At 37.9% G+C, this 22,803-nt stretch overlaps 1 protein-coding gene across 2 annotated transcripts; it reads right to left on the bottom strand.

Annotated features, from left to right (window-relative positions):
* Positions 1-1,326: 1,326 nt before the first annotated feature.
* BRMS1L (BRMS1 like transcriptional repressor) lies at positions 1,327-21,411 on the bottom strand. 2 transcript variants are annotated; one of them, XM_052696849.1, is made up of 10 exons: positions 21,179-21,411; positions 13,531-13,621; positions 12,437-12,564; positions 10,860-10,939; positions 8,153-8,249; positions 7,721-7,804; positions 6,011-6,075; positions 4,613-4,652; positions 3,645-3,771; positions 1,327-2,978 (listed from the first exon to the last, which is right to left on the bottom strand). In XM_052696849.1, the coding sequence occupies exons 1-10, from the start codon at positions 21,312-21,314 to the stop codon at positions 2,855-2,857; spliced, it is 972 nt and encodes a 323-aa protein (XP_052552809.1). In that variant the 5' UTR covers positions 21,315-21,411; the 3' UTR covers positions 1,327-2,854. The 2 variants fall into 2 exon arrangements, with proteins under 2 accessions (XP_052552809.1, XP_052552810.1); XM_052696850.1 differs by lacking the exon at positions 21,179-21,411 and adding an exon at positions 14,420-14,606.
* Positions 21,412-22,803: the final 1,392 nt, after the last annotated feature.

The raw sequence follows: 22,803 nt of genomic DNA, 5'->3' as shown, positions 1-22,803 counted from the left end.
TCCTCCACTAAAGGAAGAAAAACAAACAAATGTAATCTGTTAATGGAAGGCTACACAGGTTTTGAGACAGTGTGAAAATTGTAGCACTTAATCATCCCTTGCCACTTGGTGGGGATGGTGAGCTGGCTATGCAGGCCTTGGCTTCCAAATCTTAAACAAGATGTTCTACGGAATATAAATAAATAAATAGCTGATTTTCACAGTTTTAAAACACACTGTGAGATGTGAGAAGTGTCAACATTCAAGTGTATTTGGAAAGCTTAAGAGCTTGCTGTTAGAAGATACCACACTGAATACTTCTGGGTCACGTGAATTGCATTTCAACTAAATATACCCACAGTTTCGTTATGGGAAAGATGAACAGGTCACCTTCCTTGGCAAAAGTAGCATCTCCTCTGAAGTATAACAAAGTTATTTTTGTCAGTGCCTATTACTCTTATTTATTACCCTTTCACGAAGTGTGTAGATAAAGAAATAAATAGTATGCCCAACACCTTATTCCTTTCAGTGCTTCATTGAATTTAATCATATTTGCAGGTTAAAGCAAAGCTACTGAACCTTGAAAAGCTTTCCTGTAGCAGTGCAAATGGCAGATGAACAAGAGGCTAACAATGTCTGTACTCCAAAGGACTAAAATCTCCTCAAGACATCTCTTATAATTTATGACAGCAGGCAAACCATTAACTGACAAAATAATACAAAAATACGTAACCTGAACCAAACATGGCTCATACAGAAACAAAACAATTACAAATCATATTTTCAAGAAAAAAAATAAAGGACAAAACCAATTATAAGAAACACTCTAATTCCTTTCCCATCACATGCACATGTGATTTCTTGTAAAAAAGAAAGCCATAGCTCACATTCTTGCAATTACAGAAATAGAACAGTTTGATCTCAGTTGTTTGACCACTAAGACGTAATGCTACGCTTATTAATTGCCAAGTTCTTATGTGCAGTTACTCTGAATAGAGAAGCCACACTCACCAGGTGTCAACCTAAACAGCACAGTAGTACAAAGCACAGCTCTGCACCCAAAGATAGCAGATCAGAAACAACTCTAGAAACAACTGATTGCAACCAGTGTGGTGCAGAACACAGGGAGAAAACAGGTGAACCACTGAACAACTTAAGAGTGTGCTGAGGCCCCTAAGTACAAATGATTTTAAGCCATTCAGGAGCCAAGACATTTTTAAGAGTGCTTAAGATGTAATTTTTAAATGTGCAGAGCAGTGCTTTCATAGCATACTAAAGAAAAAATGTAAGATGAAAAAAATAAGTGTGCACACTCTCAATATTCAAGAGAAAGAAACACAACTCAAGGAGCTTTGAAATGATTTATGCTTTTTGCAAACATAAATATACTTTGCTTACAGAGTTGTTACATCAGCAACACCAAGACTAGAAAACAAATAAGCACAACGTTCAGGATGTCCACTAACACCAATCATTTATTTATATACTAAGTTAAAAAATACGAATATTTTATTACAAAAAGTTTATCAAACAACTGTATACATACAGTTCATCTTGTTAAAAGCCAATGTCAACTGATACTTTATATACATTATTCACGTCATACGCTTGTAGAAAAGCATCACTCAGAAGAAACTGATCTGGCATTTGGAAAGTAGTTACCTGCACCAAAAGAGACAATTAATATAGGAATAAACAGTGTATATGTTACAATAAAAATACTTATTTGCTGTGATCCTTTAAACCAAATGGATGCTTTCTTGCTCCACAGAGTCATCATAAGTGGAGATTAAAGTGCACATAACCAACACGTTAAAAATTCTTCAACAATCCCATCTAACAGTCTAGATGCTTCAAGCACATCACAGTAACATTAAGGATTAAGGATTTTTCTTGGTGGCTTAAACAGTAAGATACAAGACAAATTCAGCTTTCTAAGCTGCATAAAATAATGGTATACAATGGTGATGAAAGATGAAATGGGTTACAGAAATTTGGAAAACGACATTTGGTGAAGAAGACAGTGAAAATTTGCCCAGTTACACAATTTCTGGGGAAATACTTCCCTTTTGAAAAAAACTCACCACATTCCATACAACTGTGGATCAAATAATCAAAGCATGCAACAGTATTTACATAATCATCCCAGCAGCCACCCTCTGTGGGCTGCATGTAACACGTGTTGGAGGAACACTATTTACTTTACACATTAATCTTGATGATAATCTGGGGAAGAAGAAAAAAATTACCAATAATATGTTTTCTGTATAATCCTAAGTTAGAAAAGTGCTCCTGAAAAAAATTAACTCAAAATATTAGCTTTGTCTCATTACAAACAATGTAGAAAACCTCACAAAATATAACACAGTCAGAACTAGCAGAGCTGTCGAGGGCAACAATTTTAATAAATCAATCCACTTCAGATAAAAGAATGCTTTATGCATGTTACAATCTATTTAAAAGCAATAGCTAAACAAGCTAAATTTATATCCACAAGAGAAGCATGACGTTCACTGAAAAACAAAATGAGTTGCTGGTAATCGTGGGTATCGTTTTTATCAAACAAACTGGTCACCAATGAAAAATAATTTTTTTTATTTTTATTTTTTCCATTTTAAAAGATTAACTTTTAATGAGAAATTCTGAGCCATTACATTTGAAGAGCATACTTCATATCTAGGCACTGTACCCAATTTAGAGGTAAAATGTCTGTCAACATGATTTAACATCCTCAGGTTTCTGAAAGCCATCTGTATGAAGTTTACATACAGCACTACAAATACACATCAGATACTGCTGTAAATTTATAAGGAATACAAAACGCTATTAAATACAACTTTCATCCCATGGCACATCAAGCATGGCTTAGCAATAGTCAGTTGTGGTTATGCTTTATTGAATATTTTCCTTTCTGTAGCTGAGAAATATATAGCTTGGACTTGCTTCCATCTGGTCTTTTGAACCAAACTTCATCATGGTTAATTGTTGTAATTACGGCACTACAGAAAATGAGGGAAGAAGGGTCAGGGAAAGAAAAATAAGAAGCATTTAGAAAAGTAAAAAAAAAAAAAACCCTCAAAAACTCCAACTGTACTCTGAATGAAAATATGCAGTTAAGTATAGACACTAGGGTCAGAGGGTACCAGCTCTATTGCAAGGACAGTTTTGACACAATTTTTTAGTAACTGCATAAGTCTCTAGTAAGTAGTTGAATTTTCAGCCAGCTATTTTTTCTCCTTACACAAGAAAATCCTCACAACATCTACAAATAATTGTTACTCACAGTAATGAGCAGACTACCCACAGTAAACCCACAGTATGCTAGAAAGCATATCCAGAAAATGCTTAAACATACAAAACCCCAAGGTGTAGAGCAAAAACAAAGCTCCAAAATTTTCCATACTATTCTACATCTGGCCAACAGGTCAAAGCCTCAAAGCAACAAAACCCCCAAACACAACCCTTAAATCACAGGCTGGCCAGAAATTGGTTAAGAGCTTCAATCCTTCAATAAAATCCCATCCTGAGAAACATATTACCTTCAGTGAAATTCAACCTTGTAAAGGTTGAAGGTTATCTCCAATTAAGCCTTATTCTTCAAGGCCACCATGTTGCCTTTTGCTTACCAGGAATATACAGAGCTGTATAAAATGAATAATATTCACCTTGTAGGACATTCATCTTTCTTATCAATGTATATCGTCTGTCCGCGTCCATACCACTCTCCATCATAATACAGTCTTCCTTCTTCAGACCTAGCACTATGTAGGTGTTTCTCTAATTTGACAGGTGCTAAAATGATCAAATTTAATATCAACTGGCAGAAGTTGGTAAGATTTAGAAATAAACATTCAGTAAATTATTTATACACAAAATATGCAGTTTTTCCGTTGTCAGAAATAGTCTCTCTCTAGATAATTAACTCCAAATGCAAGAAAATTAGAAGATATTTATTTCCAGTCAGATAAATTAAAAGCTGTATTTCCATTTTAAAGAAGTTCTCTTCCATACAACTCTGCTATCTACGACGTCAATTTTCACAATTAGAATAATGCAACAAGACACAGAATATGAAATCTCTTTATCAGTGCATTATCTCAGACTGCAAGCAGTAATTCACCACTGAAGAACCCACTCACTTGTCTTCTCCCCCTTTTCTTCATTACTCACTACCTCCAAGCATTTGATTTTAACAAAGTTAATATGCTTCTTACCTCAGACCATGTTATCATTTACCACTCCTTTCCCACACCTGTATTTTCAGAGCTGCAGCTTGCAGTGAACACAAATCATGTTCAGAATGCCCCTTTCAAATTCAGGCAATTTCAGTTTCCTGCCTCATTTTATGAAAATATTGGCATAATGTACCAAAATTCATTAGTAAAGCCCACTCTTAGGAGTCTTAATTTTTAAAATAATTTTTACAATTCACGCATCAATTACATAATCACCAATCAAGCTGCAAGTATCAGCAACTCAGAGCAGGGATAGACAAAATCCACATCTGCCAGTCAGCTCACCCCACCCTGCATGGAGTAAAACAAGGCTAAAACAAATATAGTCTGCTTTGATGCAGTTTGCATCATTATATATTGCAAGTTCTGTCTTACGAAATCACACAGTGTTTACTTACGTTCTGGCTTTACTCTGTGTGGCCCCAAAGTAGCCATTGCCTTGAAACAAAAGAAAATGAAGCCAGTAAGCAGAATTTTTTTCTTAAATTGCCAGCTCAAATGGTGTTGTGCAGCATAGCTCAAAACATTTCTTTTTATGTGCAGCATTAATGTTATGTGATACTGATGATACTATGAAATGAATATAAACCTTAAGTACTTTTTCATACTTTTCATACTTTATGAACTGTTTAGTTACATTTGCTTTTAAGTGTTTGGGAAGGAAAAATGACCTTCTCTAATGAGTTTTGACTTTATATATCTCAAGTTTTCTAAATAAAATCCTCAAAATGGCCATTATGTGATTCTATTAAAAAAATACAAAATGATATGGAAAAACTGCTATCTGAACAACCCATTCTCTGGATTATTAAATTATACCCACAAGCAGACAATTCATGCAAGTGAAAATCTGTCAATCATGTGCAGCAGCAAAATAGATTTTTAATTTTTGTTGTTGTTGCTATTGCTTTAAATCACACTACACTACAGCAAAGAAACTGAGCAGAAGCTATTTTTTATCTGTGCATCTGATGAGACAGGAAAACAGACAGGTTTTCACATCACCGCAAGACAGATGGAAATAAACTCAACACCAATTCCCAGAAAGCTTCCAAATTCTTACAACGTAATTTCCAGCTCCACAAGTTGGAAAGCACTGATTTTTGCCAGAATACAGGGAAAAGTTTTCCAACTGCAGGTGCAAGGCAAGAATAGCATTTGATTACATCAAGTTACACTAACACTATGGCAAAGATCTGGTAAGACATTCTGTACTCAAAATTTGGATTTATTTTTTTCTAAATATATTGATTAGTCAAACGAATTTATCTTCCTGTAAATCCCGATCCTCTTACAGTTGGAAAAAACACAGCATTATACTTTAAGCCAAAAGGAAAAAAAAAAGGTGTAGTGAGAGGCTGAAGAACATGTATCATCATAAAATGATACATTTACTATCAGAAAACAAAACATATTATATATATTTAGAAATCTTTATTTAAAACCAAACCCTATCAAACTATCATAGTATGACAGACTTTGGTAGAGACAATGAGAAATCAGATGGCCTAGATACAGGCTTCAAGTTCACTGCACCACAGACACCAGAGATGACAAATATTAAGAGAGAACTTCTGCCATCTCCTTTTCAGATTCCTTTGCATGATTTGCATAGTCAGAAAAAGCTGCCACAGCATGGCTCAAACTAGAATCATTAACAGACCACTGAATAAATACATACCTGTACTTAAGTCTTGATGGTATTAGAAATGCATTTATGTATTTCTAGTAGGGAAAAGGAATAGACAAGAACCCAAAGAGACCCAAAGCTACAGGCATTCATGCTTTCATCTTACCTTCCTTATTGTCGTCCAGTCTTCAAGTATATCAAGGTCTTGTAACATATAAACTATATAGGGGCGTGAAAAAGTTAGGGAAAACTCTTCTAAACAGTGATAATACAAATATTTTAAAAACTGTCTGCAGATATTAAGATATTTCTCTCACAGAAAAAATACCTGCATGAAGTTGAAGCTCAGTAAAAATAAATGCATTTTTGAATTAGGCAACTTAGAAGTATACTTTTGAAGTTACTAAAAGAAGTAATAGCACGAATATATTCATACTATTTGAATTCAACATAAAATTAACGATTGTCATACAACCACACCATCCCTGTTCCAAAAATCATTCTACTTGCAATGCTATAAATTAAAGTTAAAGTTAAAACTTCCTGCAATTTCAATGCCACTAAAAAAAAAAAAGCATTTGCATTAGTATAATCTCTTCTAAAGTTATCATTTTTATGGTATTCTACATTCTATTTGAAACTTCAAGAATCCTTCACCATTTTCATATTTGTTTTAATTTTCTCTAAATAGGAGAGAATTACAAATGAAGAACACTGTAGAATTCCTAGGTACTTGCTTTACACAGATCTCTGCAAAGTGACAAGTTCACAACTACCTTAAAATCATAAGCAATAACAGCATGGATTAGGGGCAGGAAGGACATGGAATACTCAGTTTCTTTCTTAGGAGACAAGAATCTTTCTTCAAAGTGCCATAACTTTAGAAATTTCAGCTGCACTATATGCTCATTACAGCTTTATAGAAGATACTGATACAAAATCCTTAAATACTACACCCATTCTACAGGAACCTCAAGCTCAAAAAATGCCTATAAAAATTAAAAATTCCAAGAGTTGATACAATTAATCAAAGAGGGTTCTAAAGACTTGGAAACTGTTAAGAAGTCATAAATTAAGTTGAAGATGCTCCAGTAAAAGAAGCAAATCTATGAAGTAGAAGTAACACAAGTCAAGTTGCACTCTGCAGACATAATGCCTGTTTCTGCTTTCATTTTGTAGCTAACTGTTCATCAGGCTGAATCTCCATTACACTGAGAGCCAATACTTCACCTCATATATTGTCTTGCATCCAATTAACCCTTTAAAGTGGCTGTAATAATGAAAAGTTACTGATTATTCATTTATGTCCAGAAAGAGTGTTTATTTTCAGAGGTATCACCTTTTTATGTCCCCCACCTAAGAAAAAAAGCTTTTCCTAACTTGCAAAACTATCTAAGCCCTTTTCTTCTAAATCTCTTCTCCCATATTCCTTGCTCTTCACAAAAACAGGACCAAGAATACTTCAAGATACAACCTTCATTACGTGCAGTGCATTCCTTAATATACACAGGGCCCAGTTCAGGAGCACTTCCTTTCCTTCCAAGTATACTGCAAAAATGATGTCAAGTACCTACACCAAATACTCAAAAGATGAGCCAAATAGCTTCTACTTTTTTTTTTTTTTTTAAGAGAGAGATATTTTTAAAAACAGACTCTGTACATAGCTAGTAATTACAGATCCCTAATTTTAATTTTCACAACAGGATGTGTTAACTAGGCTTCTCTAATCTGAATTAGAATACCAGCTGCCATTCAAAAATACATTTTGAGAATGTATTATCACCTCAGCTTGTTGTTAATGACATACGTAATATGACTAGCCATAAAATAGTAGTGAATATTACCAGAATGATCAGTGATTTCAATGAAAGGATATCTGATACAACAACAGGCTTTTTTTTATCTGGACTAAATGGATCCTTCCTTTTTTTCCTTGACTGTAGCTCATCATTCCATAATTCTGAAAAGAAATAATAAGAATGAATGAATCAGAAATGTGTATACCTAGTTGTTCTCACAGAAAAGAAAATCTGAGAAGTGTTTGTTTTTATTTCTGGACAATCAGGTGAGATGTTGATTCTGAATAGAACAAAAGTGTCACAAGATCATGCAGTCATAGATGAATGTTCTCTAAACAGACAACAGATACTGATAATTACCGGACCAAAGTTTCTTTTAAGCTTAAATTCAAACTCATCCCACAAATCTTACGCTGTTGTTCAGAAGAGCATTCTACTCAATAACTTGAAACCAGAAATAGTATAGCTACTTGAATTTTTAATAACAGAATTTAAAAATTTTCACTCGCCTGATGTAATGTCAATGCTATGTCTGTCTTCTTCAAGTCTTCTAATCTTCTCTTCTAGTTCACTTTGTACAGTATCATACAACAGAAGCTTTTCACTCTAAAATAACAAGAAATGAAACATGACCAAGTCCGGTATTACAGTAATTTAAAGGCTCAGCAGAAGGAAAGAACAGATTTGGGGTGAACACTTTACAGAGCTGTAAAGCATACAATATAGCCCTGTACTCGTTTCCTTATCATGAGATTCTAGCTCCTCAAAGATGGCACATTCACTCGGCATCAGCATATATATGGTCATCAAGTATCAGTACCAAGAATAACTAAGTATTCAGAGCACACACCCAGACCTCCAGAATAGCACTCAACATTTTCCTTTTGGATAGCAAAGAGTTATTCACAGTGAGTAACTGTAAAACATTAAGTTCTACTCCAGCTTTCTTAAAAGTAAATGTTTTCACTCAAAGTGTTTTATTAAGTCTCCAATGTTAATGAGATTGTATTAATTTATAGAGAATTATCATCTACTACTATACTATTTACAATCACCTTTTCCCACAGAACTGATGTATCTACTCATGTCACTGATATATCCACTCACAGTAGAAAGAATCTACAGTGCACATAAAATACTCTAGACAGTTGTGAAAGCAAAACTGTGTACCTGAAAGCTGCGAGAAACATTCTTAAAACTGCTTTAGAAAGGTTAGCTAGTTCATCAATTTAAAAGATTATCTCTGATTCACATAGATTAACAAAATGCCTCCAATGCTTTTATATAAAAAGTGCTAGTAACACACAAATGGAAATACACTCTGATGCAAGCTTTCTACGGCATGTTGTAGTCTAACCTCTTTTCTGTTGAAAGAAAAATCAACATTTTGTACAGCTGCTCTCAATTATAACACCCTATATTGTATAACTTTCGTATCAGCTCAATATCTGCACCAAATAATTGCCCTTTTAAAGGCAGTTTCTAAACACACTTAACTTCCCAAAACTAGAAATTTAATTAAAAGAAATTAAGCTGAATTTCACTTGCACACTTCCTAAAACACAAGTAGGAAGCGCTGCTGACTGTTACATTCTTAAGCTCATGTTCACTGTCCAACACCACTAACAACTCGAGGAAACAGAGACTTGGACTTAATTACTCAAGGAAAAAACAACAACAAACAAACAACCAGCTTAAGTCACTGCATCTACTCATTTGCCACCATATCTCTCTCTCTCATGCCAGAGGCTGCAGATCTAGAGCCAATTCAGCAGATCTCTGTATCTCAACTGCTTCTGCCCACAGCGCAGCATACCAACAGAAACAACATCAATGTTCAAACTGAACACTAAAGCAAAATGAAGCAAATCAGCTCAGGAATAAAAACAACCAAATAGTCCTACTCCAATAGACATCTGTGTGGTTAACATTCCCTTCAAGTCACAAACTACTTGTGTTCCACAGATCCCCTGTTCATATATTTCTCAAGCCGTTACTACTAAATAAAAAATAATCCTCAATTGAACTGAGAATGCAAAAGCATTCTTATATATACCTGAAATGTCAAATTAGTACTATTTGTTCTGATATCATTTTAAAATTTCCTTTTTAAAATGAAATACTGTTTGTGTTTAGACACCTGTTTTGCTGCTAGTCTTGGTAACAAATAAGGTGTGAGATGATGTTATGGGCAACAGAGGCATTCTTGCTGAACAGCTATACTCAGAGCAATGATCCTACAAGCAGCATTACTGATTTTGGACAGCTTTTCCCCAGAGACCCTTCTTGGATGTTGCATGTTTGAATCCTGAACGTTCCAGAGTAAAAGAATAGCAGCAAAACAAGCAACAAGGACAACCTTAAAGATGAATAATACACAGCCAAAGAAAATCATTCAATTGTGGATAAGAAACCCTGCAAGTCTTATAGCACTCTGACCAACCTCAGGATTGTATTCACAGGAATGAGGAGAGCCAGTAATGAACAGTCTATCTTATGTTGTACCTTTTCTTTTGTAAGGCAACCAGAAAATGGAATTTTTAAATAGTATGTGTGTACACTCTTTATTTAATGGCAAAATAAGAACCAGGAACTTCAGGAATACAGTTGGCCACCTAGAAGAACACACATTTAAGCAACTGTAAAGTATGCTGAGGAGGACTACAATGCACGCATCAGGATCTACGCAGCTACACCACAGGATCAGACATACAAGTACCTGATTATTTGCACTACAGTACAGTACAGTAAATGCAATGAAAATGCTTCAATGGAAATGTTTATGTTCAAGCAGAGAAACACATTTTTTCAAAAGCAGTCACAGGAATGGTAACTCTATCACTAGCTGACCAAGATACCTTAAAAACTGAGTAAGACTATTATAATCACAAAAATGTAAGGTGCTTTTTGCTAAAATTATGGTAGATATTTTAGTTACTGGTCTTGGTAAACATGGTACCAAAATGATTTTTACCAATCTCATTATTCTAAATAAGAAAATTATACTTACATGAAAGCAAACCTATTAGAAACCTAACTTTGAAATGCTTTGAACAAGCTTTTACATGGATGTTAATGTCACAAAAGGTTTGCATTAAAATAGCAAGTAACAGCAATAGAAAAATTAGAACACAAAAAATTAAAACATAAAAATATGCACTGGAAAGCATGACATACAGTAAAGGAAAATGTTCAATACAGAATAGCTGGCACAACCTCACAGTGTTGTCGAGAGGCTTGAATTTCACATTCATACTTGTTCTTCACAGATTCCAGACAAAGCTCCCTATAGATACCTGTCATCAAACAAATGACAACGTTACTTTCTTTAGCTAATATCTAATTTCAAAATTCTCCTTAAAGATTGCCTTCAAGCCCCAAAATATGTACAAAAGAGAAAAAATATATATCTATTTTGTTAGGCAATTAATAAGTATTTTTGTTAGGCAATTAATCCCTTTTAATTCATTAAATCTAAATATCTGAAGAAAAATAAATGCTATTTTCACTTTTTGCCCTATCTGTCAACAGTTACATTAGTTACCATGCTAACCTTACAAAATAAGTCTATTTCACATGGCATACCAAATTACCCTGGATATCTTCAAATTTCAAATTTCAAATACATAAGTATTCACCTATTCTATTTTCTAATTACTATTTTAAATAATACTTTGAGAGTTTCAAATAGCTGGAAAACAGAATGAAAGAACAAGCTTTTACAAATGAATGTGTGGAACAAGGCTTGCTTTACACAGCATGACACTAATAAATCACATCATTTAACAAGACTATTCCACTCAATGAAATAGACTTCTTGTGATATAAATAAGAGTATTTCTGAGTATTAGGTCTACTTCTTGCACCTGTCAATTCCCAGTCACTGCTTATTTGCAGTCCTTAAGGGTTACTTGATAGAGCTCAAACTCTCATACTACCCACTTCTGTCAAGGCTACAGTAAGAGCAAAAAGAGCAAACAGTAAGAGCAAAATCTTTCTGCTATTTCTGGCATCCTCTGAAACGACTTTCGGAATCTCAATGAGTTGAAGACAAAATGAAAAAAGAAAAAAAAAATTAAAATATCTGATTTCTAGACTTCAGGAAAGTTGCAGAAAGAGCTCAGGAAAAACACCACATTGGAACACTGACTTTACTGCTGTCGAAGACTTGAATCAGGAGAATCCTTAATATTCTGCCTATTCACACCCACCTACATCAAAGCACTGACAGAAAATCACCATTTAAAACTAAAAAGCTATGGGTGGTTTCATGTCACAGCTTCTGGGGAGTTCAACTTGGAATCTTCATCTTCTGCAGTAGGCAAAAGTACTGCTCAGAATTAATCAAGTAAATTTTGGATAAAGATCTCAAAACCCAGAAATTCCAGGTCACCATCATTATGAAGATGATCAAAAGAGAGAAAAATGCCATAGACCAGAAGATTTCAATTTCTCTTCACAGCCTGGAGTCAAAAGTAACAATTGAAGCATCAAAGTTTACTGTTTCTAATTTAGAAACTTTGTGCTCTCTACACAAAGACAGATATTCAATGAAACGTAAATAAGCCATATTTTCAGCATGATGTTATCAGGCAAATAAAGAAGAAGCAATCAACCTATTCAATTTGACCTGAAAAATATTTTACGTTTAAAAACATGATAGCATTTCTAACTTTAAAACACACTCTTGTAGCAATTTTAAAGTAAAAATCATAACAATTGATAAAAATTGATGTTTAAATGAATAGCAACATCATATGGTTGAAATAGAAACATTGATTTTATATGCCTACCTGCCACCTTGGTTCTGATTTGCATATTTTCTTGTAATGCTGCCAATGGTTCTAAATATTCAGGTGCTTTTCCAGCTATGACCTCTTGCAGTTTTGCATCCACTTGGCTTAATCTTTCTTTGTAAAGTCTGAAAACAATAAACATTTAAAAATATATATATATTTAAAGTAAATACAACATGGAAGAAATTTTAAGAAGAGCTAATCTGACTCTTAATGTCTTTGTTAATGGTGCACCTACAGAAGTAAATTAAAGATTCCATGCTTGCAATACAGGAGGAAGAAAAAGATTTTTAGATAGAAACTTGCGTTCATTTTCTTGTCCACGTATCTGCTCCTACAGAAGCACAAACGAATGAAAAAGATACACAGGCTCTTACTGAAGTAGCCCTCATTGCATCTCTGGTGAAAACCCACATATGCAATACTATCAAAAATGTCACATCCACTTTTGAGTACACATGGCTATTCATCTCCTCTCTTCTGCTTACTAGGTCTTCACTGAGTGATACAGACATTATGGTAAACTACCGACAGATCTAACACTGGTTTCACTTTCAGTATTGGTATCTGGTTTGCAGTAATCACAAGAAATTTTCATCAATGACAGCAATAAAAAGTGCTACAATGTCTTACAAAAAAAACCCCGCATGTCTAGTTTAGCAAACACAATGCTTGAGTTTGTTTGTCTGTTTCTACAAGTCACACATATACACAAGGAGGAGAAGGATCCTGGCATACCTCTCCAAAGATCACCATTCCTTGGTGCAACAGAACCACACCTGCCCTTTACCACAACATTTCAGAACTATTCTTACAGCAAAACAGAAATAAATATATTTATATATGTATACATGCACATGCTTACACATACTGTACACATTGTGTGCATGTGACTCCATGGTACATATTCTTCCCTTTCAGAGATACCAAACAGAAAATATTCTAGAGCAGCTGCCTGCAAACCATATCAAAACTTTCAACCATTATTCTTCTCCAAAAGTAATATCCAGATATTTGAAAGACAAGAAACACCAGTTGCACACCATATTCTCACAGAATAGACCCTCAAATGAGGCACTTAAGATACTTACTGATCTTTGAGATCTGTAAATTGCTTTTCAAGATTGGACATTTCATCTAAACACTCCATTCTTCTCCTCTCGCAGTCTTCATCATCCATTTCTAAGAATAAGAAAAGGTAATATATTTTGAACAATGTAACCAAGTAGACTGCATAGTTTGCTTCTAAAACTTGAAGCAAATCTGAATTTAAGCAATAAACAGATCAACCATATTACTATGCTACAGCAGGTTACAATAAACCACTCATCACATTAAGTAAGAAACTTAAATTTTATTCAAGAAGCCCCATGAAGTGTTATTTTTCTCTCCCACACCATAAAACAACATGATTGTATGATTTCAAGAGGTTAAATCTCATAAATGACAATGTAAAATGCGGATGAAAGTGTGAAACAGAATAATTAATCCTTGTACAGCACATCAGATGAGAAGCAGCATTACTCATGAAGAGTTATTAGCCATAACTGAAAATTCCAGTGTGTCCTGCGTCAGTATGAGCAAAAGAAATCCCTGGAGATCAAGTGAACAAGTTCAAATGTTGTGCCTGTGAAATGTAATTCAAGGTTTTGTGTCATTAACATCCATTAAAAAGAAAAATGTAATACTTGGTTTTGAAACAAGGTTTCATCCTCTTTAATTGGAAGAGCTGTTTGAAGCTAAAATATTCATGTAGAAATATCTGTAGCTCATCTCAATGACCATTAAAAAAGACTTTCAAAAAACAGTTTTTAACAGTGAAACCTAAAAAATGCAGGATTTTACAGAAACCTCATTTCAGATGCTTTTATGAAGCAAGAGTTATTAAATTCTTTTCGGAGCTTTTGTTTTAATTCATACTTCTGATTTTTTCCCTAATTTACGTAACGAACATAATGGTAAGGTATAATAAACACTCACTTTTTGGACAAGAATTTTTGGCTCTTGCCAAAGGGACATCTAAGCATCAGTTGTTACCTCCATTCCCATTTCTTAAACTACAAAATAGAAAAATTATTAATGCTATGAAGTGGCAGCACCCATTGACCTTCAGGTAGATGCCTTGAGAAGGTGAACTAAAAGTTTCAGTTTAGAAAATTCCTTCTTCAACAAAAGAAAACTATCTTTTTCCTTGCTTTTATGGTGGATTAGATAAACTAAAAGTTGGGAAGAATTTCCCCAAGATAACATTTCTTGTTTCCATTTTCCTTCACACAGAAATCCTATCTCTGTCTCTGCCCTTTTAGATTTAGCAAAGCACACCTCAAGAGGATAAAAGATGGATGTAACAAGCAGCAACCACAGAACGGAAAACTGCTGAATTTTAGTGACATGCAATCTTCTGCTGTGCTTGGCAAGCAAGAATAAAAGGGAAAGTTCTAAACTCTATTCCTATCAAAGACACACCAGTTTCCAGGGTATTTCTGAACCCATTAACTTCATTAACTATAGTTCTCCATGATAACAAACTGAATTTCTAGATCCAAACCTCCACCAGTCCTGCCCAGTGTGTTTTAAATAAAGGAGAGGGAGAACAAGCTCTGCTAAGGTATACTCAGGGGGCAGAGATGTCCTGAAGCCGCTTTACCTCAGCAGCATCTCAGAGAAACAGCTGTCTGGCTAAGGCACAAGCAACTAACCATTAACCAGTGTTAGAAGGACGGAGAGCCACATAGCCAGGAGCCAGAGCACAAGAGGAGAGCTTGACTAAGTGGAAGCCGTGCCCAGCAGTGCAGTCACTCCAGAAAACAGCTGACAAAAAGGCCAAGCAGGGCCTCAAACCAAGCAGAGATGCTCTGCATCAGCTCCTCTAGTCTACAAACAACTCTGAATGCCTTCGCCTCTTCCTCAGTTAATATTTCATTGCTTTATGTGGTCTCATACGCCAGCTCCAAAAAAAGGCAGCATTCAAGCCTTCATTCTTGTTGTTTTGCAAAAGAGTACAGTGATTTGCAAAGGTGAGAGGAGCCTGCATATCACCTCCCTAACTCAGAGAAACCTATTAACTCACATCTACCACTCAGATCCCTTGATGTATCTGTTCCACATTCCTTTTTACTAAAATCATACCTTTTCATTGAAATAAACATAGCTTTCAAGTTTGAAAACCACACCAGCCCCTTCTACCTGTGCATGAAAACCAACAGGCAGCAGAAAAGTATGTCCAAATGAAAGACTTACTGCAGTTCCTTAAACTGCAGTCAGTACAAGCAGAAAACTTTGACAAAGCTTTAGAAGATGACCTAGCCTGACGAGAGAGAAAATTTAAAGCTGGAACTTCTAATAAATGCTTAGCAGACAGGGAACAGTGAGAGAGAAGAGAAATAAGCCCTAAAGGCATGTCTTAAAAGGCGTGATTTCAAACTCCTGTTCTCAAAAATAAGGCAGATCTTGAAACCCAGAATAAGATTGAAAATCAGATTAAAGAGCAAAGCTTTAGTTGGCAGTTCAGCGTACTGTCTGAGCCCAACTGACTGGGCAATTTTCACCTCAGTCAGATTTAAGGAATGCAGCAGTTACATTACTTTGAGAGTTGCCTGAAGCTTTTATGTGCTATAAAAATAAAAATTCTCTGAAGTTTGAAGGATCTGCCCTGTGAAACAAGACAAGCCCAAGAGAACACTGGGATGCAGATCCTTTCCCACTTTCTTCTTAAGCTCAAGCATGCATTTCAGATTTTTTCAAGTATTGTTTTGGTTCTACATATGTTTCAGCAAGCAATTCATTCAGAAGTTTTCCCTTATATCAACATGGATTTTATTGCTTGTGGATTTAAAATGAATAAACAAACTAATTAAAAAAAAACACATTAGAACAGCAGCCTTTTCTGCAGATCAGTGCAACTCCCCAACACTGGAGGGAAAGGGGATTGCATCTTATGTTTTTATCCACTGTTGCAAGAAAACAAGAAAACACACTGGCATGAGGGCACAGCGGACACTTCTGTATTACTGAAATAAAACAGAGCTTGTTTAAATCTCCCCTCAGCTACCTATACACTCAAAAAATGTTGGACTTCCTGTCTAGAAGTCTACATTCTACCTATAACACTGAATAACAATCTTCTCGTTTCATTTTGCCAATTTATTCATTCATTTTGCCAATTAACCATTTTCAAGTGTTAAGACTCCTGAAATATCTTCAATTCCTCAATTACAAAACTTCTATCTTTAAAGAACAGTTCAGTGAATATTCAGTAATGAAAAAGTAAAATAGTTTTCAGATTATATCTCACAGCTTATCTGTTGAAAATTTATATTGCTAGAAATGGAAAACAACTCATTATATATTAAAATACTTGCTAATGGTCCCATACTGTCTCAATACTTCACATTAGGTTTCATACCACACAGAGCATTTGGGGCATTTTAAATCATTTTCAGAATTACAGTCATTCTTTCCCTACTATATTCAAATAATCCAACTCAGCAACCAGGGCAGCTCAGTTTAAAGACCAAAAAAAAGTACTTAAAACACAAGAGTACCTAATACAGCTCTTATCAATAAGCTGTGGCCTATAAAAAATGCTCTATAAAATGCCCAAATTCTCATGTTGGACGGTGAACATAACTTGTGGCTTTTTTATTCATCCCTGATATGCTATTCTGGGCCTTTGCCAATATTAAAAAACAACACAACACTTTACTAAATACGTATCAACAAAAGGACCAGGATAGAAATGGTGCCAGCTCTCAAGGCCTTCTATTTTCTCAGGCATCCACTGGAAGAGATTTAAAAAAAAAAAGTTAAATGCAAGTAAAACAAATAACAAATTTATAAGAAAGAATAAGAAAGGGATTATCTCTTTTTTCCCCCCCGCCAGTAATTTTAATTAATACTTATTTCCTGCAGTGCTAATCATCTTATTTCTGTAGAAGCAACACGCTTCCATGGAGTAAATTCATATCTGTCAAGACACTGAGATAAGCATGTAATTTTCCATAGTCATCACTTTTAAAGTGCTCCCATAAAAGCATTTCTCCATGGAATGCAACAGAAATTATCCACAGGGTTTCTTGTATGGCTTTAAAGAAACGCACACTACTTTCACTTAAAACACTGCTTCTCCTTCATCCCCGCTAAAGACTGTGGAAAAGCAACAGCATTACTTGGCCTCATTTAAAAATAATAAAAAAACAAAAAAATCAACAAAATGGACTTGCAAAATTCAAAGTTTGCTTTAAAAATGTCAATTATCAAAAATTACAAATAAGAATACAGGAAAATTTTGAAAGAGAAGAAGCTTCAAAGCCTGCAGCTGGTACTAACAGACAGTCCTCCCTTCACCAGAGCCAGGGAGTTGGAGGAGAGAAAGCTACATTTATACTGTCATATTAAGTTTTTATGTTCTTTACTACGAGAGTGGTGAGGTACTGGAACAGGCTGCCCAGAGAAGTTGAGGATGCCCTGTCCCTTGAAGTGTTGAAGGCCAGGTTGGAGGGGGCCTGGGTAGCCTGGTCTAGTATTAAATGGGGAGGTTGGTGGCCCTGCATGTGGCAGGGGGCTGGAGATTCATGATTCTTGAGGCCCCTTCCAACCCTGACTATTCTGTGATTCTGTGATATTAAACTCCCTTTCCCACACAGGAAAAAATGAGAATTAAAAAAACAAAAAAAAATTTATGACATACTGTTTGGACAGAAAAATAGAGAAAAGGCAGCTTATATAACAGTAACCTACATAAACTGCATAATCTATTTCAAGATAAGTGAGAAGAACCACTGGACTAAGTAAGGGTTATTGTTGCAGTACTGCTCCTGGACCTCATCAAAGAGTCCTTTGCAACCCCATGTCTCACCTCCATATCACTCAATAAGCTTGCATATTCCTCCTCTAATCCATGTTTTCTCTCTGAAAGATTTAACAAATAGTGTCTGTTCAGTTCTTTTGAAAAACAGTCATGATCAGGAGGGAAGAGCTGTCTCCATTTATTTATTTTCCCAAACATTCAAGTCCACATTCAATTCTGATAATAAAAGAATTGAAACATACCTTCCTAAGTCACATGAAAAAGGAACGGAGCGGTTTGCTTCCAACATAACACACTGTACTTCCACCAGTACACACTGACGCTGCCCAGATTAAGTTTCATCAAGCCTACCCAAGGCAAGTTAAACACATCTTTCTGGCTCTTTTCTTTTCCAAGTGAACAACTTCAAGAGAATGGGATAAGGAAAGATCTGTACCTGGATCAATGAACTGTTCACCTGTAACAGCCCAACTATTTATAAAGTTCAGTGCACATACATGTTTCACCACCGAATAGATTTGTACACACTGGTTTAATTTGCAGCAGTTTAGTGAACAGAAATCAAGTTCAACTACCAAGTTAAGCCCAAAGCTTCACCGAGCACTTATCAAATGTAGTCAAATATCCACAGAGAGCATAAGAGTTTGAAACAATGACTTGTTCTTCAGGCAGCTCCCAACCATACATGTTCAGTTCAGGCTATATTATCTAAAAGAAAACCATAATTGTTTGGGAGAAATAGGGGCCTCAGCACTACCTATTCTGAACTAGGAATCTCTTCACCAAACCAGTTGCTATTATAGACACAAATAGAAACAATGTTTGTAATAATTTTGCTAGTTCTTGCAAGTCCATACCTGGATGTGCTCCACGGTTTATGGACTGAAAATATTTCCTGAGTAATACTGCATTAGATGAGAGAAGCAAGATGTTCCCTCAGATCAGGAAACTGCCAAGAACTTCAGAATCTCTGCTTCAAGAACCCTCCCGTCTAAACCCGTGCAAGTCATTAGCCTTAAATTCACAAAAATGTGTGCCGAATTAACTGATGTAAATTGGAGATCTTTACATATTCTAGCAAAATTGTTATTTATGACTTCTGTTGCTCTGGAGCTGCAGTCTACCTAAGCATTAGTTTACATAGGCCCCAGTACCTCTTGTTCACAAACCAAATTCTTCACTCAGCCATTTTTGCTATTTCACTTTTTAATGGGTTCTTTTTCTGACAGCTTAGCATACAAAAGCCCAGTATCACTGAAGACAGAGCAAGAAACAAGGACAGGAAACTACGCTGCACCAAGAAGGGTGAGTAAGGATGAGAGGAAGGATGGTGACACTTGGATCCAAGTAGATAATAATCAGCTGCCTAGAGCTGTAAAGTGGGGTTCAATCAGCGATACTTGCCCAAGGGCATGTCTATACTCTCAGCATGGCAGCAGCAAAGCTTTCCTAGTACTGGCAGAGCCTTCACTCTACACTCTGTTACTGCAGAGCCAACTTAGATGACTCTGTATCATACCTGTGGGCTTCCACAGTTTTCTACCTAAAAACAGCCCAGATGAGAGGAGTTTCCATGAACCACCACATTGGAGCTCTCCCTGGAATGAAGTCAGTGTGAATACAAAAGCCAAAGGATGTTAATAGTCAAGATCTCCCAGATCTTCTAATATCAGATAATAATGAATTAACAGTATGTTGAGGGTTTTAACACATTCAGGCAAACCAACTGTAGGTCAATGCATGTAAAAATGCAGTGTCAAAGGTGGAAAAGCTAGGATCCAAACCACACGAGCCTGGTGCTCACACCACTAGTCACAGTGCTGCTACAAGCATGGGCCTGGACCAGGAGAGCGCACTCTAAATGCAAGGAGAACGTTCCAACTACCAGAAGCTTGCGTCAGGACCACAGCCAGCACTGAGCACAGCTCCAGCTTTTCAAAGAATCACAGAATTGTTTGAGTTGGAAGGCACCTTCAACAGCCCATTTGGTCCAACTCCCCTGCAATGAACAGGAACACCTACAGCTAGATCAGGGTGCTCAGAGCCTGGTCCAGCCTGCCTTTAGCTGTCCCCAGAGATGGGCAGACCACATCACTGGGCAACCCATTCCAGTGTCTCACTAGCCTTACTCCTTTTTCCCCCCATCCTACCCAAACCAAATCCCCTCACCTTAGTTTGAAAACATGTCCCCTTGTCCTATTATAACAGAGTCCTATGTCTTCTTTCCTATAGCTCCCCTTTAGATACTGAAAGGTCAGTGCATGCAGTGACAAAGGTCCCATGTGGGCCAGGACCTACGAAGCCCCAATAATCCCAGATTGCAGTGCACTCTCCAAAGGATCAGTGTGGATCCCAATATATGACAAGTTTCTAATGTAGCCCTTGGAATGATGAGGTAATCTCGGACAGAAAACTTTCCTTCTAGCAGGGTGGCAGGTGAATAGCTGCTAGATTCACCTTTCACATGCTAAATCATCCCTAGCGCGCAGTCCTGAGCAAGTTAGGGACAAAAAAAAAAAAAAGGTGTCTTTATCATAGCAGGGTTTAACGCTGCGCAGAAGAGGTCAATGGCACTGACAGGTCCCCTCCCACCCAGGCAGGCCCCAAAACACCCAACAGAAATGCTCGGTTTCTCCTGCTAAGAAACAGACAGACATTGGCTCCGGCCGCAGACCGAAGCACCAGCGAAGCCCCACACAGACATCGCGGCACCACGCGGCCCGGCCCGCACGGCACCAGGACCTGCGGCGGGGGCCGAAACGGTGCCGTCGTGCCCCCGCCACGTCCCCGCCCCCGGCTGGGCCGCAGCAACGGGAGGGCCGGGGGGCGGGGTCGCGGAGGGGGCGGGTAGCGGCAGTGCCGCGGCCGGAGCTGGGGCCGGATCCCCCCGGAAGGAGCAGAGAGAACGGCGGAGACGGCAACTGCAATACCTGAGCTATCCCCCTCCTCGGACACGGACGAGCTCTCGGTCTCCTCCTCTTCCGAGGTGCTCCCCTCGTTCTCCCCGTAGTCCACCTCCATCTCATCGTGGTTGTTCTCCTTCTTCTCCCGGGAATGAACCGGCATCCTGCCCGCCGCAGAGCCCCGGGACAGCCCCAGAACGGCCTTTCCCGCCGCTACCACTGCCAGCCGCGCCGCCGCTGCCCCGCCCCGCAGTGCAACCAACCCCGCCCAACGCCCGCCGTGCCCTCCCATTGGCCGAGCCCTTCCATTGGCCGAGCCCTTCCATTGGCCGAGCCCTTCCATTGGCCGAGCTCCCTCATTGGCCGAGCCCCCCCATTGGCCCAGCCGGCAGGTACAGCGAGACAGAGCGCGGGGCACTCTGGGAGTTGTCCGCTGCTAGTGGGTGCTGGTGTGAGGGGTACGACGGCTGCCTGCTGTTCCGTCCTGAAGGATGCTGCGGTAGTCGGGAGCGCTTTGCGTTTCCTGCAGGCGTGGCCCGGCCTGCAGGCACTGGGGTTTCAGAGGAAGCGTGTGTAACACGGGCCGGTCCTGAGGTTTGAGCTTGGGAAAAGAGCAGCAGTGCGGGCTGTATGTTTCCATGCTTTCGTTTTGGGAAGCGAGAGCTCCGTCTGCCCGGCGGAAGCAACTCTTCGTATTGAGATACAGATTCAGCTCGGTAGCACCAGGCCGCTGTAGCCGCTGAGGGTGACCCTCCTTCCCGCTTTCCCCGCCTGCCGCGCCCCGTGAGCCCGCGTGCAGCGGCCGCTCTGTATGCGCATGCTCCGGGCACGCGCATGCTCTGCGGCGGGGGTGGAGCGGCCCGGTGCGAGTGCGGGTCTTGGCTGCTTGATGGCTCCTGTTGGTTGGTGTGAGGGTAATGCTCTCGGGCTTCTCTTGTTCAAAAACAGGTTTTGGGACCCCAGAAGCTGATGCAATATCAAAATGTAGAGGCAGTTCCCAAAAGAACTGGAAGATAGTGTCAGCTGATGTGCCCAGAGTGCTTTGGAAGGGGTGTCAGGTATTTGGGTGGCTGAAATGAAGTTGGGAATAGTCTGATGAGAGTTGGGCGTGTCCTCAAGGAAAAGGGGTGAATTTCACAGACTGGTCTGAAATGCTTTGTAATGAATCCATGTGGATTTAGTAAAAAGAAGCCAGAAATGAAATAATAAAAAAGTCTTAAGGTTTACATCTCAGTCTAGCAAGATAAAACAGGAAATCGAGTACTATGGCCTGGAAAGGCCTACTGGAAGCAACAGGGAATGGAATGGCAGGAAATCAGGGAACTTTTGGCTCTGTGACTGTAATTTCCTATGCAAGCAGTTGGAACTAGGTCTAAGGGGCTAAAAATAAATTAAAGGAGCAAAACAAGGTTCCCATGCCACACTGGAAATGAACAACTGAGATGCAGAATTGAGCCAGTTTTTTTTTTTTTTTTTAATGTTATTTTAAGATATGAGATTTTTACATATTTCTTCTATTATGTTTTTTGCTTTGAAGCCAAGGGAGAGTTACCCTGCTAAAGCAATACAACCATTTACTGTCTTGAGGGGAACAAAAGTACCAGCTGTAGTCAGTATCTCTGTCCAGGTGGGATGCTGGACCAAAGAAGAGG

The sequence above is a fragment of the Tympanuchus pallidicinctus genome, unplaced genomic scaffold (assembly GCF_026119805.1).
Source record: "Tympanuchus pallidicinctus isolate F22 unplaced genomic scaffold, pur_lepc_1.0 scaffold3, whole genome shotgun sequence".
NCBI lineage: Eukaryota > Metazoa > Chordata > Aves > Galliformes > Phasianidae > Tympanuchus > Tympanuchus pallidicinctus.
Note: the sequence above shows the minus strand (reverse complement) of the source record. Positions and strands in the feature narration are given on the sequence as shown.

Bases quoted from the DNA above. Each gene is read 5' to 3' on its own strand.
- BRMS1L (XM_052696849.1), bottom strand. From the start codon at position 21,314: ATGCCGGTTCATTCCCGGGAGAAGAAGGAGAACAACCACGATGAGATG. The intron at 13,622-21,178 runs GTATTGCAGTTG...TCTTATTCTTAG, and splicing joins CGAGGAGGGGGATAGCTCAG to AAATGGATGATGAAGACTGC. The intron at 6,076-7,720 runs ATATCCTTTCAT...TAACTTTTTCAC, and splicing joins AAAGCCTGTTGTTGTATCAG to GCCCCTATATAGTTTATATG.